This window comes from Clarias gariepinus, chromosome 28, assembly GCF_024256425.1.
Source record: "Clarias gariepinus isolate MV-2021 ecotype Netherlands chromosome 28, CGAR_prim_01v2, whole genome shotgun sequence".
In the NCBI taxonomy this organism is placed as follows: Eukaryota; Metazoa; Chordata; class Actinopteri; order Siluriformes; family Clariidae; genus Clarias; species Clarias gariepinus.
In genome coordinates, this window is record NC_071127.1 from 3,881,889 (window position 1) to 3,900,000 (window position 18,112).

Below are 18,112 nucleotides of genomic sequence, written 5' to 3' on the forward strand. Positions count from 1 at the left end.
AAACCATAGAAGGCAACTAAAGTGGAAGACCACAGAATTATTTCCTCACTATATAACACTCAGAACATCAAGCCGAGTCAGGAGTACTCTGCAGGAGGTAGGGGTATGATGACCAAGGTCTACAAACACAAGAACACACTTTCATAAGTGTAAAAACAGAAAGTTTAGTTCAAGGTGTCAACCTTTGGGAACACTCTAGAACATAAAGGCCAGATTAGCATTTGCTTAATGACCTCTAAAATGTCTGCTCAGTTCTAATAGAAGATGAACTTGTGTGAGAATGACTGGAGGAAAATAATATAGAGAAGGAATGTAAGGGATCATATTCAAAAGCATACCACATCATCTGCCAAAGGTGGTACATAGCCATAGTGGCGCAAAGCATTGTAGTGGCCACAAGAGTGACAGAGTCAGTCACCTAAACTAAACCCTGACCAGAGCCACAACACAGCAGCAACTGAAGGTGGCTACAGTAAAACAAACTCAAGGCAACTCAGGAGAGGAAAGCATGTGGTGATGTTCATGAGATCCAGATTTCAGGCATTTACTTACTGAAAGTATACGCAAATTTAAAAATTGTCCAAATACTTGTATACCTGATTGTACATGTGTATAATAAAATTCAATTTCAATAGTTTAAATATGATTTGGATTTACAGTAAAAGGAACATTGTGTACATTTAAACTTCTCCCTAAGTGACTAACACCCAATACTGACTCAGATAGTACACTCGTCTGTGTGTTATGTTATCCTTACACCGTTCAGTCAACAAAAAGACTGTGTTAATGGATTTCGCTTAGTGAAGATGGATGAAATCTTATTTGAGAAATATCCACTGACAGACATTTGTATTGGTTTTCCATAAGTAGTGACTTTAAGACCCTACTCAATATAATAATTGAGTGATTGAAAAAGGCACAAGAGAGAGAGGAAGAGAGAGAGAATGTATAGACAGAGAGATAGCGTGACTATAGTAAGCTAATGTCAATTTTGTGTAATGCAATGCAACTGATAGTGGATCTACAGTATTAGATATGAACAGTGAGCACCAAATGCAGCTGAGAAATCAGATTGATGTTGCCCTTGTCTCCTCGTGTGCTGGGGTTCTAGTTACTGAGTACATTCACTCACTTTCGGGAAAAGGAGCGGTCTGAGAGTAAGGCACGAAAAAGAAATCAAAGATCAAATATTTTGTAGTCGTTATTGTGCCACATTCCTGCTGAGAAATCTACAATATGTCAAGCTGTGTACATTTTCCTACTTTTACATATTTAGTGCATTTTTATCTCTTTTTTTATTTCTTTATATATAGGTCATTGATTAACTTGTTCATTAATATAAAACAGTCTTTATGTATTTATTTTCATACCTACCCATACTAATAATATTTGCAGCGCATTTTAAAAAGGGGAAAAAATACAGTAGTAGGCTGCTTCTGAATACCACTATATTCCATGTGGTTTGCATTGTCTAGGTAGTACAAGGCAAATGGTAATTCTGGCCAGTTACACTTGTATAATTAGTTTATATTTGTAGATAACGATTTCTCAATTGCTGCAATCCAGCGAACATGCTGCTGAGCAGGACAAAGAAACGAAATGTTTAATAAAAAGAACTAATTTGCGGGACATACAACAATTGTAAACAAACACAGACAGAAAATAAGAGATTATAAATGAATAAATAAATAAATAAAAACCTTTGTCAGTTTAGGGGAAATGTCTCGGCACATGCAATCTAGCTCCCTCCCCATATATGTGGATCCTGGTTGTTTCTGATGATGCATAAAACTTCATAAGGCCTGGACTACCTGGCCACTGCAACCATTGCTATCAGTGGAGAGAAAACCACAACAAGTCCAGAGGAAGGAGCTACTGGGAAGGCAGGGGATCAATTGTATTTGCAGTGTAAAAAGACCTCTTGCCTTTCAAAATTCAAGAAATCAATCAAAAGTTCGATTTTGTTTGAAAATCCCAGCAATCACTTTTTACATCTGAACAGATAAAGCTGCTACTCAGGCGTCATTCCATGTTAGTGAACTCCTTGACAAGCACATGCAGCCTCTTCACCAAATGAAGCGATGGCTGCCACAGCTGACATATTATTTATGGACTTTGAAACAAAACCGAAATGAAACAGCAAATACAAATGTGCTGCCTGGTCCATCAACGCTAATGAGAAGAGTGGAGTTGTTATCTGAGGACACATCTGATTCTTGAGAAATTACAAATGCTTTCCTACTGCACATATCTGATGAGTGAACACCTGACTGAATGCATTATGCTGACAGGGTCAAGCTAAGCATCAAATTACAAAATGACTATTTATCCCATACTCCATGAGCATGATCTTAAACAGTAGCATCCCTTACACCATGGGCATGGTCTTACACATCAACATGGTAATCATATACACCAAGGGCATGGAATTACAGACCTGTTCAGTAGTCCCATAGACAGAGGTGGTTACTAATGAGTTACATTTACTCCTTTACATTATATTTTATATATAAAATATATAAATATAATTGTATTACACTAGTATATAATTATCATAATTTCTAAAAATAATTAATTGGACATTAAGATTGAAACAGTTACTCAGTACTTGAGTATCTATTCACCGAATACTTTTTTACTCTTACTTAAGTAATATTCTGGATGACTACTTTTTACTTCTACTTGAGTAAAAATATTTTGAAGTACAGCTATTCTTACTTGAGTAAATTATTTGGCAACTCTACCCACCTCTGTCCATACACCATGGGCATAATAATACACGCAAGTGTAGTCACCCTGTACACAATGAGCATAGTCTAACACACCAGTGCGTTCATTCCATACACCATGGTCATAGTCTTACAACCAGCAATGTAGTCCCATAAACCATGGGCACAGTCCTGCACACCATCGTGGTTGTCCCGTACACCATGGGCGTGGTCTTACATACCAGCACAGTAATCCATTCACCATAAGCATAGTCTTACACACCAGCATAGTAGTTCTGTACACTGTGCATAGTCTTTCACACCATGATGTTTGTCCTGTTAACCATGGGCATAGTCTTGCACATCCGTATGGTAGTTTTTACACCATTAGAGTAAAGCATTTAATTTTGAGCCTGAGAAATTGTTACAGATTAAAATTCTTAATGGCTCAAATGTGACAAACTTAAATAACTTAAATCTCCGAAATCACTTACCAGCTATGCCTTAAATATGAAATTGTAAAATGTACTAACAATTATGATGATTATGAAGCTAACCATATCTGGTGTACCTCAAGTCTTTACTTTTCTCATTAATGAATTTACAATATTGAATAGTTACATATTAAAATATGTATGAAAAAATATAATATGATGTAATAAATAACTGGCTGTAAATGTAGGGTGTCACACCCACTGTTCACTCTAAACCTAGAGTAGACAATAAGGTTAAGACAGCCATGAAAGTGGTAGTTTTACCATATCCATCCATGTCCACATATCCATCTCTATGTTTAATATATGAAAGGTTTTTACACACTAAATATGAATTTTTACCTTCAGGAAGACATTATAGAGATATCAAATGTAAGGCCAACCGCCTTAAGCTTTATTTTGTTTCCACTTCTATAACTGTTAAACCAAGAACCTGTTTTATATTGAATCACATACAAATTACTGTACATCAATGGCTTTTTTTAAAATTAAATTTTTAAGGTCAAATAATAATAATAATAATAATAATATTAAAAATAATAACAAATGAAATTCTATTTGACTGTCTAGCGTGGTAATGAACTGCCAGAGAGCTGACACCTTTCTATAGGTGGTGTCAAAAACTTTTTCAGGAATTTGAGTTACAGTAGCTTTTCTGTTGCATTGGACTACATACTTTTGGTATGTTCTGACCACTGCAGAGTCAATCAAATCTTTACACTGCTTCCAAGACTTCAACTTTGGTGACTTTATCCTTGCAGTATATACGTATCACCACCAACTTTTACTGTAGGTGCCACTGTAAGGAGATATTGTAACTGTAGCTACTATGACAAGGGCCAAGCTGTCATGGCGGATGACTGTTTTAGAGCAACTCTATAAGCACAGATTTTGTAAGATGTTCCCAGCCTGCAGTGGTCTACATCTACAAAAAGTGCATCAAGGATGGACAACCAGTGAACTGCCGACAGGGTCATGGACATTCTGCACTTCCCATGGCTGGCCCATGTAGTCCTATCCAACAGAAGTACTGCTACAGCTCAAAAATGCTAAAAAGACTAATGCTAGTTCTGAGAGAAAGGAGTTTGAAAACACAGCGCATTGTTATTTTGGTGCCATAAACGGGATCTATTCAGGGAGCAATTAGTTAATCTAATCTTATCTATACTCCTACAGTACATCTCAGCTAAGCACTGTTAAAACTAATGCTGAACCATTACAAACTGTCAAAAAACTTATACTACCTACAAAGTAGCTACTCCTCTGCACAATCTGCTACAAATTGTCAAGACCCGGTCTGATTCACCTGTTAACAGTGACTTGGATATCCATTTTGAATCTGATGTGTTTCTGTGAATAAATCTCACCCCACTGCAGCGTAGTCGAATTTGCTTTCTAGGGGGTTTGCTCCACCTACTGTACAAAGGGTTTTATAAGTGCTCCAGGAATGACAGCTGCTTAGGAAGTGTTTTGTGGCACTAACTATCCTAGATGTCTACAAACTACTTAAAATCCACTTTAAAGAATTCTTTGTTTGTTTGCGCTGTACTGAACTAAGGAACTTCAATTTTTCATGATCTTGAGATCAGTCTAGTTGCGGATTAAATTGGGGAATGTGGGAAAGCCCCTCACAGTCTGGCAGTCCAGGACAGCAAACCATAGTCCTATATTTTAGCATGGCATTCTCACATCTTCAGAATTCTGTCACAGTCCATCACAGTAGTCTCACAAACTAGACATTTAGTTTTTCTGAGTTTGTAGAATTTCTCACTCAGCAGGGTTCACATTCAGCTACTTTGACAAATGGAGTAGAGTTTGATAGACCATGGATTATATCACTTATTTATTAATCTGGGTTCAGAGCCTATCGCGGTGGCAATGCGGGGCATGAGGAGAGAATACATCATGGATGTGAAACCAGTCTAAAATAGGACACTATACATAGGGGCAATTAAATGACCTACAGTACTAGCCACTGAAAACTGGAAAACCCAGTTGAACACAATGTGAACAGAGGGACAAAGACAGAGAATGAAACTCCATACAGAGTAGCCTGAGCCCAAGATTGAACCAGAGATCATGGAGCCTTGGGGCAACAGTGGTACAACCATTCTTGCACAACCATTCTGCCGTTTTGTGCATTGCGTAGGAGGAACAAAACACGCATATGTGTAATTATAACTGGTTTCTAAATCCATATACTTGACAAAACAAGCACATACATACTACATACATATATACAGACATATAAGGAAGCTGACATAGTCATGTCATTTAACTTCAGTGATGCTACTAATGCACTGCAAGTGAATATTCTGGAAATTACCAAGCACACTGAAAGTTTGAATTTTAAAAGTTTCATATTATAATGGCTGCTCAAATGTGAAAGCACAACTGGGAGGCATTTCATTTCTTTGCTGTTTTATTGGCATGCCTTCAAGCATTGATGAATGCTGGTTGTTTAGCCTGCGCTAAATCAACTAATTGCAATGGGAGAGGTGGAGACTTCACAGAACACCACAAAAAAAGTGTAAAATTAGGTATGGTACCCGATTACTAACAGATATATAACGATTAACTAATTAACATAAGCATTAAACCCTGCCCACTGGAGAGCTAACCAGAGAATAAAAAGAGAACTGCATGTCATCTAAACATTATGAAAATTAGTCTTTGCCATAGTGCCTGTAAATGTAAAGCAGTCGCTGCCCTGCCGTTGTGCTGTGTGCTTCTTTGCTTGTTTTGGGCTCAGTTGAATTAGATTATCAGAAACTTTACGGCAGGTTTAATACACTCAGCTCAGAGCATCGTGGCTAATCGAGTTTTAAAAGATCTGCCAAGTTGCTCTTTTTGTGGAACACAACATCAGAACTGAAACACATTCCAGATATTTCATCGCACTCTATCTATCTATCTATCTATCTATCTATTTATCTATCTATCTATCGGTGTGTGTTTGTAGTGTGGGTTGAAATGGATAAATTAAGCAAAGTCTATTAATAAACATGGTGTTGTGCCTGTTCTTTGAAGGACACGCATTTTTATGAAAATTAATGGTCATGGTCTTCTGGACATAAAAGATGTCGTGACCTCCTAGTGCTTCACATATGTGATTTCATGATCTAGAAGACACCACATGAGTCAATGAACCTTTCTGTTAAACCAACAGTTGAACATAAAGGTTACACCATGCTTATTATCTCCAAACAGATTAGGTTGTGTGTGTCTGTGTTTGTGTGTGTGTGTGCGTGTGTGTGTGTGTTGAACACCATGATGTCAACCAGGCATGCTCACACAGACCAGAGAGCACTCAGACCAAGACACGGACAAATCCGGCATGCACTGAGTAGCTGAGGAAGCCTGCAGCTCATGCGGTGGAGGTAACGAGCCCCACTGGAGTACTAGGAATCTCTTCAGCTTACACAGCACTAGTAACCAGTAAAACCTTTAACAGTTCTCAGGGCTGCACTGTCTCACAGATAAATGTGTTTTTAAATCTGAGTGACGGAATAAAACCTTAGACTGATGCCTTTCTGACGCTCCACTCTGGAAATCTGGCTTTTGCCTAAAACTTTAAAAAGGACAGGGAGCACCACTCATGTCTCAGTGCTATTTTTTTTCCTTTTCAGCTCTATGGTATTATTAAACATTATCTTACTGTTGTAATGCTAGCAAACAGCATAATTATTAACCATTCTATTATGTTTTTACACATACAGACATCACGAACCAGGAACAGTAGCTAGCAGAGTATTATTGTCCACAAACTCTCACTGTCTCTGTTTTTACTATTATTTATTTTTATTTATTAGACATTTCCAATTAGCATAATCCTTGATCAGTAGACATATTAAAAAATTTAGTACAAGCTGGTAGAAGTGTGGAGGTAAACTCCTTACAGAAAGAGAGATGTTCAAAAGCAACAATGTAAATGCAGGAAGGTTTTTGCTTACAGATCCTATAGAAAAGGCCAAATGAGGACAACCAAAAGAACTAACGTCTACACACACTGTTAGCTTAGCTACTGTGGCCCTACAGTGCAAAATTGACAGCTAAAGTGAAAACACACCAAATGGAAATTGAAAGTCCTTCCCGTCTATCACATGCTCGTTTCTGATTATGGCATCTCTGTCACAGTTTCCTTTCTTGAACACACTGTACCGCAATCTTCTGTCAAAATGATCTGGAGATCTTCAATGGCAGCCCCTTTGTATTAAAAAGCAACCTCAATGTTGCAAATATCCACCCTCTTTTTTTGGAGTGACACACTGATTTTTTTAACTGGACATTTGAAAGTCATCTAAACTGATACAAGAGCAAAGTAACATTCACACTGCGAGCTTCCTTCAAGATGTAAAGGAGTCACAGACTAGAATATAAGCTTCTTCTTATTATTATTCTAATGAATGCCAAAGTGATAATGCTTTCCACACAAAATGGTCATCAAGTAAGCAAATAAGCATAACCCAATCATATTTCCAGGAAGGTGGTAATGAAAATGATGATGGTGGCATGATGATGATGATGATGATGATGGTTATGCAATTATATTATAAAAGCAGAAGAAGAATGTGGTGGTGGTGGTGCTGCTGCTGCTGATGATGATAAAAAAAGAAGAAAGTGATAGTGATGGTGCTGCTACTGTTGATGATGATGAAGGTGGTTGTAAAGATGATGTGATGATAAAAAATCAGAAGGTGGTGGTGATGGTGGTAGTTATGTTGGTGCTGCTGCTGCTGATAATGATGATAAAGGTGGTGATAATGTGATCATAGTAATGATGATGATGATGATGATGGAAATGAAAATGTCAAAATATTAAGAAACTAATGTTACTAAAGCTGGTTATTAGATTGATTAGATAATGCATTGATGATAATCTTTCTGAGGATGAGTTGAAACTACCTTTTTGTTCGGCCAGAGATGAGTAATATGGCGAGGAGTGTGAGCACATGTAGTTATCATAAAGCAAATATTTGCACTTCGACTAAACATGTAGACAGTGAAGTGACTTCTGGGTCTCCTGGTTGAACAATCATTAAGTAGGATGCGAGACCAAGAAGGGTGGAGCAGATGAACATCCAACCGATTTCCAGAAGTGGCACACTGAGGTGGGTGGGACTTAAAACATTAAGGGGAGACACACCCCCATCCCACCACCAGCAGTAAAACATACAAAGCACAGAATACATATATAACTCAATGTCGTAAGAACTGAACTGAGCGGCTCTCACTCGCCTCATTGCTCCACAATCGCCAATACCTTTGTGTGTGCACAAATCACTGCGTTTTAATCGCACCACTAGGAAGGATGATGATGATGGTGATGATGATGATGAAGATTATGATGAAGGTAATGATGATCATGATATTACAACAGTAGTGATGGTGGTGATAATGATGATGATGGTGATGATGATGATGATGGTATTAAAGTTAAAACAGTAATAGAATGTAATGTAATGATGTAATGTGAAACATCCTGCACACAGAATTTAGGGGAACGAGGGAACACCCTTGAAAGAGTGAAAAAAGGGAGAGAGAAGACCCTGTGAAAAAGCACACAAAGGGAGAGGGAGAAAGAGAGAGAGTTAAGCGAGGGAAGGGAACACCCCAGCTGAAGACAAACGAGTGCTGCACTGAGTGCCTGAGGCAGAGGGAGGGAGAGAGAGAGAGAGAGAGAGAAGGAGAGAGAGAGAGAGAGAGAGGAGGGAGAGAAGGAGGGAGAGGAGAGGGAGAGAGAGAGAGAGAGAAGGAGGGAGAGAAGGAAGGAGAGAAGGAGGGAGAGGAGAGGGAGAGAGGGAGGGAACGGCAGAAGGGGGCAGGATCACCCTGCACGTGTAAGTGTGTGTATGTGTGTGAGTGAGTATGTGTGTGTGTGAAACAGAAAGGGGTAGCGTGTGTGTGTGTGTGTGTGTGTGTTGTGTCTGCGCTCATTCCTCTCTCTCCATGGCCGACTCCGGCTGTGTCCTGATCTCCAGCGCAGCGATGCTCCCTCACCCTGTCCCAACCTTCCTCTACCTGCCCGAGGTAAGACTCTTTCTCTACCTCTCATCCCTCCCTTCCACTGTTCATCCCACCATCCTCCTCCATTCATCCATCTCTCTCTCTCTCTCTCTCTCTCTCTCCATCTCATCATCCCTGTGTGTGCTTTCTTTTACCTCATTCTGCCGCACTCTCTTTAAAACTGGCAAATGTGCTCCCTTCTGTCCTCTCTCTCTCTCTCTCTTACACACACACATGCTTTCTTTCACTCTCTCCATCCATTCATCCTTTTGTTCTTGTAGCTCCTTTACAGTGCTTGTATAAACTTATATGTGTGTTTGTATTTTGATTATTTAATTATGATTAGAATATTAGGACAATGATGTGTGTGTGTGTGTGTGTGTGTGTGTGTGTGTGCGGTTTGAGATTTGTACACTCAGCTCAGATTGCGCTGCTGTATTACATCACATTACATTACATCATAATATCACTGCCTTAGATTACATGACGTTATTGCTATATTTCAGGTTAGTGCTGCGCTCTGATTGGTCAGAAGGTGTTGATTAATTCTCTATAACAGCAGCTCTGACAGTAATGCATGAGTATATTATTGCGCTTGCTCTGTTATTATGTTATGGTTTCTATAGTAACAGCTCGTTCACAGGGACATTAACAGCACATGCGCCACATAAACAAAATAGTAAATGTCTATTGTGAGGATTTTTTTGGTTTAAGAAAGGAGTCTCCAGTGTCAGTGCTGTACCAGTTGAAGTTTCTCCATATTGTGTGCGTATTTGTAGTTACTCCATCACCCGGTGTGTATCGCTGTAGCGTGAGAACGAACAGAAATGAGCTTCTTTTATTCTTTTATGTGTGTGTGTGTGTGTGTGTGTGTGTGTGTGTGTGTGTGTGTTGACTCCATTTAAATCATACCCCAACATTGAGGTTTAATGACCTCCACACCTTCTGACCATCTGTGCATACACACACACACACACACACACATATACATACATCCACACATACTGAACTAAATGGGGGTTTGTCATAGCAATATGATTATGACGTGTCCCAGCAAGAGTCGGGCTGAGTGCTTTTCCACTGCAGTGTGTGTGTGTGTGTGTGTGTGTGTGTGTGAGATGATCCAGCAGTAAATAAACACTATGTGTGAATATTATATAGGTATAGAGTAAATAATGTATTTGGTATACAGCGGGAGGATGTGTGAGGTGAATATTACTGCTAGTTTAGAGTTCTCTCACTCTCACTACCTTTACTGATTAGTTTAGTTTTTCACTGAGGAGGTTAGCCTTTAATGGTTAGGTTGTTAAGTTTTTATGTTACGTTTTCTAGCTTGGTTTTAACACACCAGGCTCACTTTCTGTAAAATGAGATTTAGGTCAAAAGGGTCTAAATTAAGCTAATAAATAAATAAAATAAACAAATAATGCACAAATTTAATAAAAAAAAAAAAAGTCTAACCCCCCCCCTATTTTTTTTTTTCATTTTAATTCCTGAGTGTAAAATTTTTGTTTTTCAGTTTTGCTTTTGAATTTTACGTTAGCGCTATCATTTCTGGAACAACTATACAGTGTGGGAGGAGCTACAGGGCTGCTTCCTCATTGGCCACCTTCTATAAAACAAATGACAACAAATATACTCATATCAAATTTATGATTTACATTTTAAACGAAAAGTTTGATGCACAGTTACTCAGAGTCTTGATACGTACTGTAGGCTGTAATCACTATAAGGTATATCAGTGTAGACTTACAGGAACAAAGTTCTCTATATTATTATTATTATTATTATTATTATTATTATTTGTATATTATTCCCTAATCATTACTGTTATATTATTATATATATATATATTTTTTTACTATTAGCGATATTATACTACTTTTTACATATTTAAAAAGTTATACATTTAGCATAAGTTTTTATCCTGTTTTCATTCATTTATTTATTTATTTATTACTTTTTGGCTGGCTAGTGTCGTCCTCAGTTAATTGTTTGTTTGTTTCTCACGGGGTTAGCATTTTCTTGCTAGTTCAGTATTTACCTGTTTACATGCTATTACGATTTTACTTAAAGCGGTGACGTCCCCTTATTTATACACGTGTTTGTTTTCTTTTTTCCTTTTTCTTTTTATTTTTTTACAAAATAAGGGAATTTTTCACGTCCCATTAAAACAGTACATGGTGTTGACATTACACCACCACGCCCATAGATGGCACAACAGGCCCCCGTGAACTATACAGGGAATAAAAAACAGGTGTAAAGAGATTTTAATAATAATGTTCCATGTGTGGTTGCTGGTGATTTCAGTAGAATAATGACGTACAGACTTTGGCACTGATGTGGTAAACCACTAGAATATTGTAAATCTGTAAAAGATGTATAAGAAGATGTACATGTATGTTATAAAGTGTGCATTGTGTTTGTTGGTGTGTGTTTGCACTGTAAGTGTTTTTGTTGGTGTATTTGTAGGTGTGTGGTTTGTACTGTAGGTGTGTGTTTGTTGGTGTGTGTTTGTACTGTAGGTGTGTGTTTGTTGGTGTGTGTTTGTACTGTAGGTGTGTGTTTGTACAGTACTGTAGGTATGTGTTTGTTGGTGTTTGTACTGTAGGTGTGTGTTTGTACTGTAGGTGTGTGTTTGTACAGTACTGTAGGTATGTGTTTGTTGGTGTTTGTACTGTAGGTGTGTGTTTGTTGGTGTGTGTTTGTACTGTAGGGTGTGTGTTTGTACTGTAGGTGTGTGTTTGTTGGTGTGTGTTTGTACTGTAGGTGTGTGTTTGTTGGTTGTTTTGATGTCGTGGAGTGTGAGAGTACGGTTGAGTTTTAACAGTTTGAGTTTGAAGAGACACCGTCAGTAATACACTGCCTGCCGCTTTGGAAGGACATAACACCTGTGTTTTTCTGTTACTCTTTACTTTTACTGACAGTTTTGATACTGACCATGTGATTGGTTACGTCCTTCCTAGGACTTTCCTATATGTTAGCCCCGCCCACATGTTACTGTATTGGATTGGAGTCTCAGTGAATACGACACGGCACTTCTGGATATAACCAATAAAAGTATTAAATTACATTATATAGTCCACTGTGGCCATGCTAATGTGCTAATGTGCTAATATGCTAATGTGCGTCTTTAGACCTAAGCTAAGCTAAAAGAAATTTTACCTTTTTATTTTAAATCACACAAAGCAACTTTAACCTGATCAAACGTATGCTCCTATTATAATGACTGTAATAATGTGTGTGTGTGTGTGTGTGTGTGTGTGTGTAAGAGAGCATGTGTGAATCAAGCCAAATCTCAGGTGTGTGTTTGCTATTTTCCAGGTAATGAGCAGCTAATGAAAAGGGTTTCTTCGCTACACCGCTGACGTTTATTAACATTTTGCTTTCCTGCATTAATTTATTTAGAGGCTTTCAGATCAATTTCAAGCCCAAGTTCATTTCACGCGCACACACACACACACACACACACACACACACACACATGCTGTGTTTTAATTGTGATTCCTTCTATCATAAGGTATAAGATTGAAGATAAACCAGTGGAGTAAGGTTAAGGTGTGTGTGTGTGTGTGTGTGTGTGTGTGTGTGTTACAGAGAAATAAAGAGAGGGAGAGCAGGATTTGTATAAATAAAAGGCTGATTTGCAGTAGGTCAATACTAAATACTGTGTGTGTGTGTGTGTGTGTGTGTGTGTGTGTGTGTGTGTGTGTGTGTGTGTATGTGGGCGTGCAGTCGTGTTGGGGTGTGTAAAATGAAATGGGGCTTGAAATTGATCTAAAGAGAGCGAAAGAGAAAGAAAGTGAAAATGTACTGATGAAGTGAAAAGGTGTTGATTTTAAATGTAGTTCTAATGAAAAACTCGGAAAACTCAACTGTAACCTGTGGTCAGTTTCCAAAAATCAATCCGAACCTAAAATTAATTTTAAGCTTGGACTCGATCATCGATGGTGAGCGTTAGCTACAGTAGCAGCTTGTTAGCTACAGCGGCTTTGCTAATCTGATCCAAGAACAAAACTAGCATGAATCCAAATATGGAACTTGTAAATCAATTGGATTCAACAAGCTATTTTTATTTTCTTTAGAAAATATACCTCATATACTGTAGATCAGAAACAAAAGTGCTTCACAGGCCACACCCACACGCAACAACTGGCTGCAGGAGACAAAGTACAAGCAAGATGTTTGAGCTCCAACCTGCTGGTGTGAACCTAGGAGCAATTGTACTAATCACTTTAACATCAGCTTAGAGTGGATCGGTCCAGAGGTCGGAATCTCCAGTTCAGGCTGGGGTGCCAATATTTTCCGCAGATTATTGAGTCACATGAAATTGAGATTTGTTTATTTAAGGAACTCTTTTTTTATTTGCGATGGCCAAAATAAATGTAGCTACAACAATTAAAAGCTAAATAAAAAAAGATTTTACATCATTACATCAAAATGAATCGATTTAAATAACTCGAGTTGACTCTTCTTACAGCTGAGGAAGATACTGCTGATACTGCTTAGTGTGTTCATCTTAAATGGAATGTGTGTGTAGGTGTGTGTGTGTGTGTGTGTGTCAATGAGTGAAGCAAGTCAAGGTGTGCTTGTAACATTTTATGAGACTCATATAAAATCTGAACATATAAGAGACTGCCCCGTCTGTGTATGTGAGTGTGTGTGTGCGCATGCGTGTGTGTGTGTGTGTGTAACATGATTGCGCAGTGTAGGCAGTGAGAGGGGAAAATGCTGTGTAAAATGGATCTTGTTGCAGTTGCGTCTCGCCATGTACTTACATTTCATGGAGGAAAATCCAATCTTACGCTGTGTGTGTGTGTGTGTGTGTGTGTGTGTGTGTGTGTGTGTGTGAGATATTTCCACAGCACACTTTGTCCACTTTCATTCCAATTTTCTCTCTCTCTCTCTCTCTCTCTCTCTCTCTCTCTCTCTTTCTCTCTCTCACACACACAGACACACACACACACACTTTTTTCAGACACTTTGGGGAGAATTACGCTGACAGAGGGAGCTGGTGATGGAGCGATAGGAGGTCATAAATTCTCCATAGCTCAGGGTAGTGTGTGTGTGTGTGTGTGTGTGTGTGTGTGTGTAACTTCACCTGATCAGCTTTACACTGCTGTATATCCTCTCAACCCTGTTGATTAGTGCCCTGGTTATTATCAGTGCGTTTCATTTTCATTGAAGTGTGACTGAAGTTAAACAAACAAAGTAACATAATGAAAGAACATCTCAGATGTGTGTGAGGAACGTTGTGTGTGTGTGTGTGAGTGTGTGTGTGTGTGTGTGTGTGAGTGAGTGAGTGAGTTTTTTGCTGTGATTTAGCATTTTCTTGTTTTCTCCTGGTAATGAAAACCGTGACTTATAGGTTCTACTCAGAATTCTGGCTTTCACCAAACAAGCTCTTAATATTTATAACTCCACATGGCTACACACAGACCTCTCCCTGAAACCGCTGTGGAGTTCTACAGGCAGAAAGAACTCACTCTGGATTAAAAAGTGAGATCTACAGTAACATAAACTGCCATGGAAAAAAGATCATCTTTGTAGGAAAAGCTAACCTCGTGAATGAAAGCTAACTTATCCTGGATTATGAAATGCCACCAGAGATAACTGACCTAGAATGAGAAGATTAATGTAGAAAAGTGAAACTAACAAGCGGAATTAACATTAACAAGAAACCTCTGCAACTACTGTAGCAAGGCAAGTCTAACCTCATGAGAAACCCTAATGTAGCATGAGATTTGTAAATGACGAAGGAAATGGACAGCATGACATAGCAAGAGAAATCCATGCTAGCAAAAGAAATCTAACCTAGAAAGAACAATCTAATCCTTACAAAAAACATACAAGAACATAAGAGAAATCCAAGCTAAAAATAGAAATCTAATGTAGCAAAAGATAACTAACCTAGCAAGAGAAATCTTACATGGCAAGATAAACGTAAATGGCTAAAAAATAAAAGAGAAAATATAGAAAGGGAAATTTTATATTTCAAGATAAATCTAACCTAGCATTAGAAACATACTGTAAATAACAGAAAACTAACCTAGCAAGAGAAATCCAGCTTAGAAAAAGAAACTGAATACATCAAGAATTTATTGAGAGATCCATATGTCAAGAGAAATCTAACCTAGAAAGGGAAATCTATTGTATTGAGAGAAATCTAATGTAGCGAGAGGAATCAATCCTAACAAGCAAAATCTAACCTATAGTAGAAAGAGAAACCGTAATTAGCGGAGGAAATCTAAGCTAGCATGGAAAGTCTGACGGAGCAAGCGACTAAACTATCAAGAAAATTGTCTAACCTAACAGGACTGATGTAAATAAAAGAAACTTTATCATAGTGAGTGAAATCTACCCTAGCAAGAAACATCTAATGTCTGTTCTGGTTAGTAATATATAATCCATTGAAATAAATGTGACTAGAGTGTGATATCTAACTCTACAAACTCTAACCCAGCTGAAGGAAGCCAAGTGTGTGCTGCTGTACTAATGTTTAACACTCTGGTCATAGGTTTAATTATTACTATAATTATTATTACTATTATTATTATTATTATTATTAGTAGTAGTAGTAGTAGTAGTATGCAGCAGCTAATCCTCCCAGAGAAATCTAACATTAGTTTCTGTTTCTTTTCTTTCTTTTCTTTGTTACTTTGTGCATCAGTGCTCAGGTTCGCTCCTATAGACCACGCTTTATATTCTTTGTTCCTAAACCAAAGAATCACAGTTTTATTGTTATTTTATTATAATTTATTATTTTTTCGCGGTGAGAGAGAGTCATCTCCTTTATAGATGCAATATATGAAATTGGAAAAATCAGGAGATGTGGAATGTTATTTCCTTTCGTCTCTCTCTGCTCTTATAAAAGCACATAAAGCTGTGATCAAATGACAGAAAGGATGATGTGTAGCTGGAGGGCTGAGAGGAAAACTTTTTCTTATAATATAGTTATACACACTGTTAGATTGAGTTTAGTGAAGAGGGAGAGATAGAGAGAGGTGTGTGTGTGTGTGTGTGTATATAGAGTGATTTTCTTTAACCTTATATATATGGATGATGATAAATTTACAAAGTGGATTTTCGAGCTGTTCTCCGTTCTGAAAGTGTGTTTACGCTCACTCGAATAATGAGTGTGAACAGCCGTGGAATCTTGGAACAATATCGTGTAGCGCTGTGGGCTTTCTCTCACCTCTCCTCCTTCTTCTCCTCCTTCTCCTTCTTCTTCTTCTTCCTGCCTCCATTTTCCGTCTCGAACCTGCAGGGAATCTCTAACGCAATCCAGCGCCGAGCGCCAGCACGCGCCGCGCCGTGCCTCTGACTTATGAGCTCCTCTTAATGCACGCTTATAGAGTGATAAAGTGATGGAGGGATACGGTGATGGAGTTTGGATTGGCCTCGGGTTATGGCTTTTCTCTATTTGCTTTTGATTTGAATTTCAGACCTCCTGATTTTCGGGAAGTTTTATTAAACATGACTCCGTTACAGAGTCTCTTATTAGACCTGGAGAGCGTACAAAGAGGAATTAATCTGTTTATCTTTCTATCCATTGCTATCGCTCACTCATTTTGTCTCGCTCCATCTCTCTCTGTCCCCGATTCTCTCTCCGTGTGTCCCTCTCTTATTATCTCTCCATCTGTCTTTCTGTCCCTCAGACTGATGGATCAGCTCCAGCTTCTGTTTCTCCTCACAGTAATTAGATGATTGTCTAATGGCTTCAGCACAGAGATGACCTACACTCCGTGTTTCATTTGTATTTCAGTTGTATTTGTTTTTTTTTTAAATAATATTTAAGTTTTACTTATTGTTGTTTAAAATGTTGAGATGGGTTTTAGTTACTTTTTTAATTGGATTTTTTAAATTGCTGATTGTAAGCCTTTTTGTTTGTTTGTTTGCTTGTTTGTTTTATGGAAATGTGGTTTATTATAAAGTTTTGTTTGATTTAACTTTATTTTATCTTTACATCAATTTTGTTACTTTTATAATATACACTATAGTATATACATATATGCATAGTATAGAGCACATGGAAAATTTCAGCTTTTTATCTCAAAAGCTTTTTAATGTGTGTGTGTGTGTGTGTGTGTGTGCCCTAGATAGGCAGCCTAATTCTAGCACTGATAATCGATTCAAATAGCATCAATATTCTGAAAACGGTACATTCTTGCCCTTATTATAAACCGGCTCTCTGCATGTATCGATCGATTAAAATTTCAGAGATGATGTTCGAGCAATCTACAGTAAAGTCGATTTATTTATTTTTCTTTTTTCGGGACCGATTAGACCGCACGTTATTGCATCATATACACCACTGGGATTCAATCAACATCGATCACGGCAGCTGTCCGGAGGAAGCCCGTCCCATTATACCTGCGGCTTGGCTAAAATAATGTGGGGTCAGAAGGGTAAATAAAGTATCATGGAACAGGGGGAACACTACAAATGATGTAAATCTGACATTCATAATATATAACCATAGACACTGACTCCCAATAATTATTGAACATGACATTTCAAACATCTGACTTTATGTATAACTAACATTAAGTACTTCAAATCTTGCAAAAAAAAGAAAAAAAAAAAACCCACAAACATTTCATCCTGATTTCAGCAGATCCAAGGCCTTTAGTTGTGCTGGGGTCAGGACCCTGTGGTCCAGTTCATGTGTGAAAATGATGCCTCCTGCACCCAGAACCACTCCTTCACTATTTAAGTCCTGGGCTTCATTCATGTCATGTCGTGTTGCTGAGCCTAAACCTGAGCAGATCGTAACACTGCCTCCGCAGGCTTGTACATGCATGATGGGTGCCTCACTTTACTTCTACCCCTTAATTCATCAGATCACATGACCTGCCTCCTCCGATACAGATGTTTAGGAATTGAGAAACTCATTCTCTATAG

At 38.1% G+C, this 18,112-nt stretch overlaps 1 protein-coding gene across 5 annotated transcripts in view; it reads left to right on the top strand.

The window, feature by feature from the left end:
* LOC128515708 (RNA binding protein fox-1 homolog 3-like) overlaps window positions 1-18,112 on the top strand; it is a 214,124-nt gene that overhangs the window by 116,760 nt on the left and 79,252 nt on the right. The window contains exon 1 of one of the 5 annotated variants that reach the window (XM_053489839.1): window positions 9,163-9,232. The exons of the other annotated variants lie outside the window; for them this stretch is intronic. Coding sequence (XP_053345814.1) covers window positions 9,191-9,232 — 42 coding nt within the window. The 5' untranslated portion in view covers window positions 9,163-9,190. Of the gene's footprint in view, window positions 1-9,162; window positions 9,233-18,112 lie in introns of those variants that run through there. 5 annotated transcript variants of the gene reach the window in all.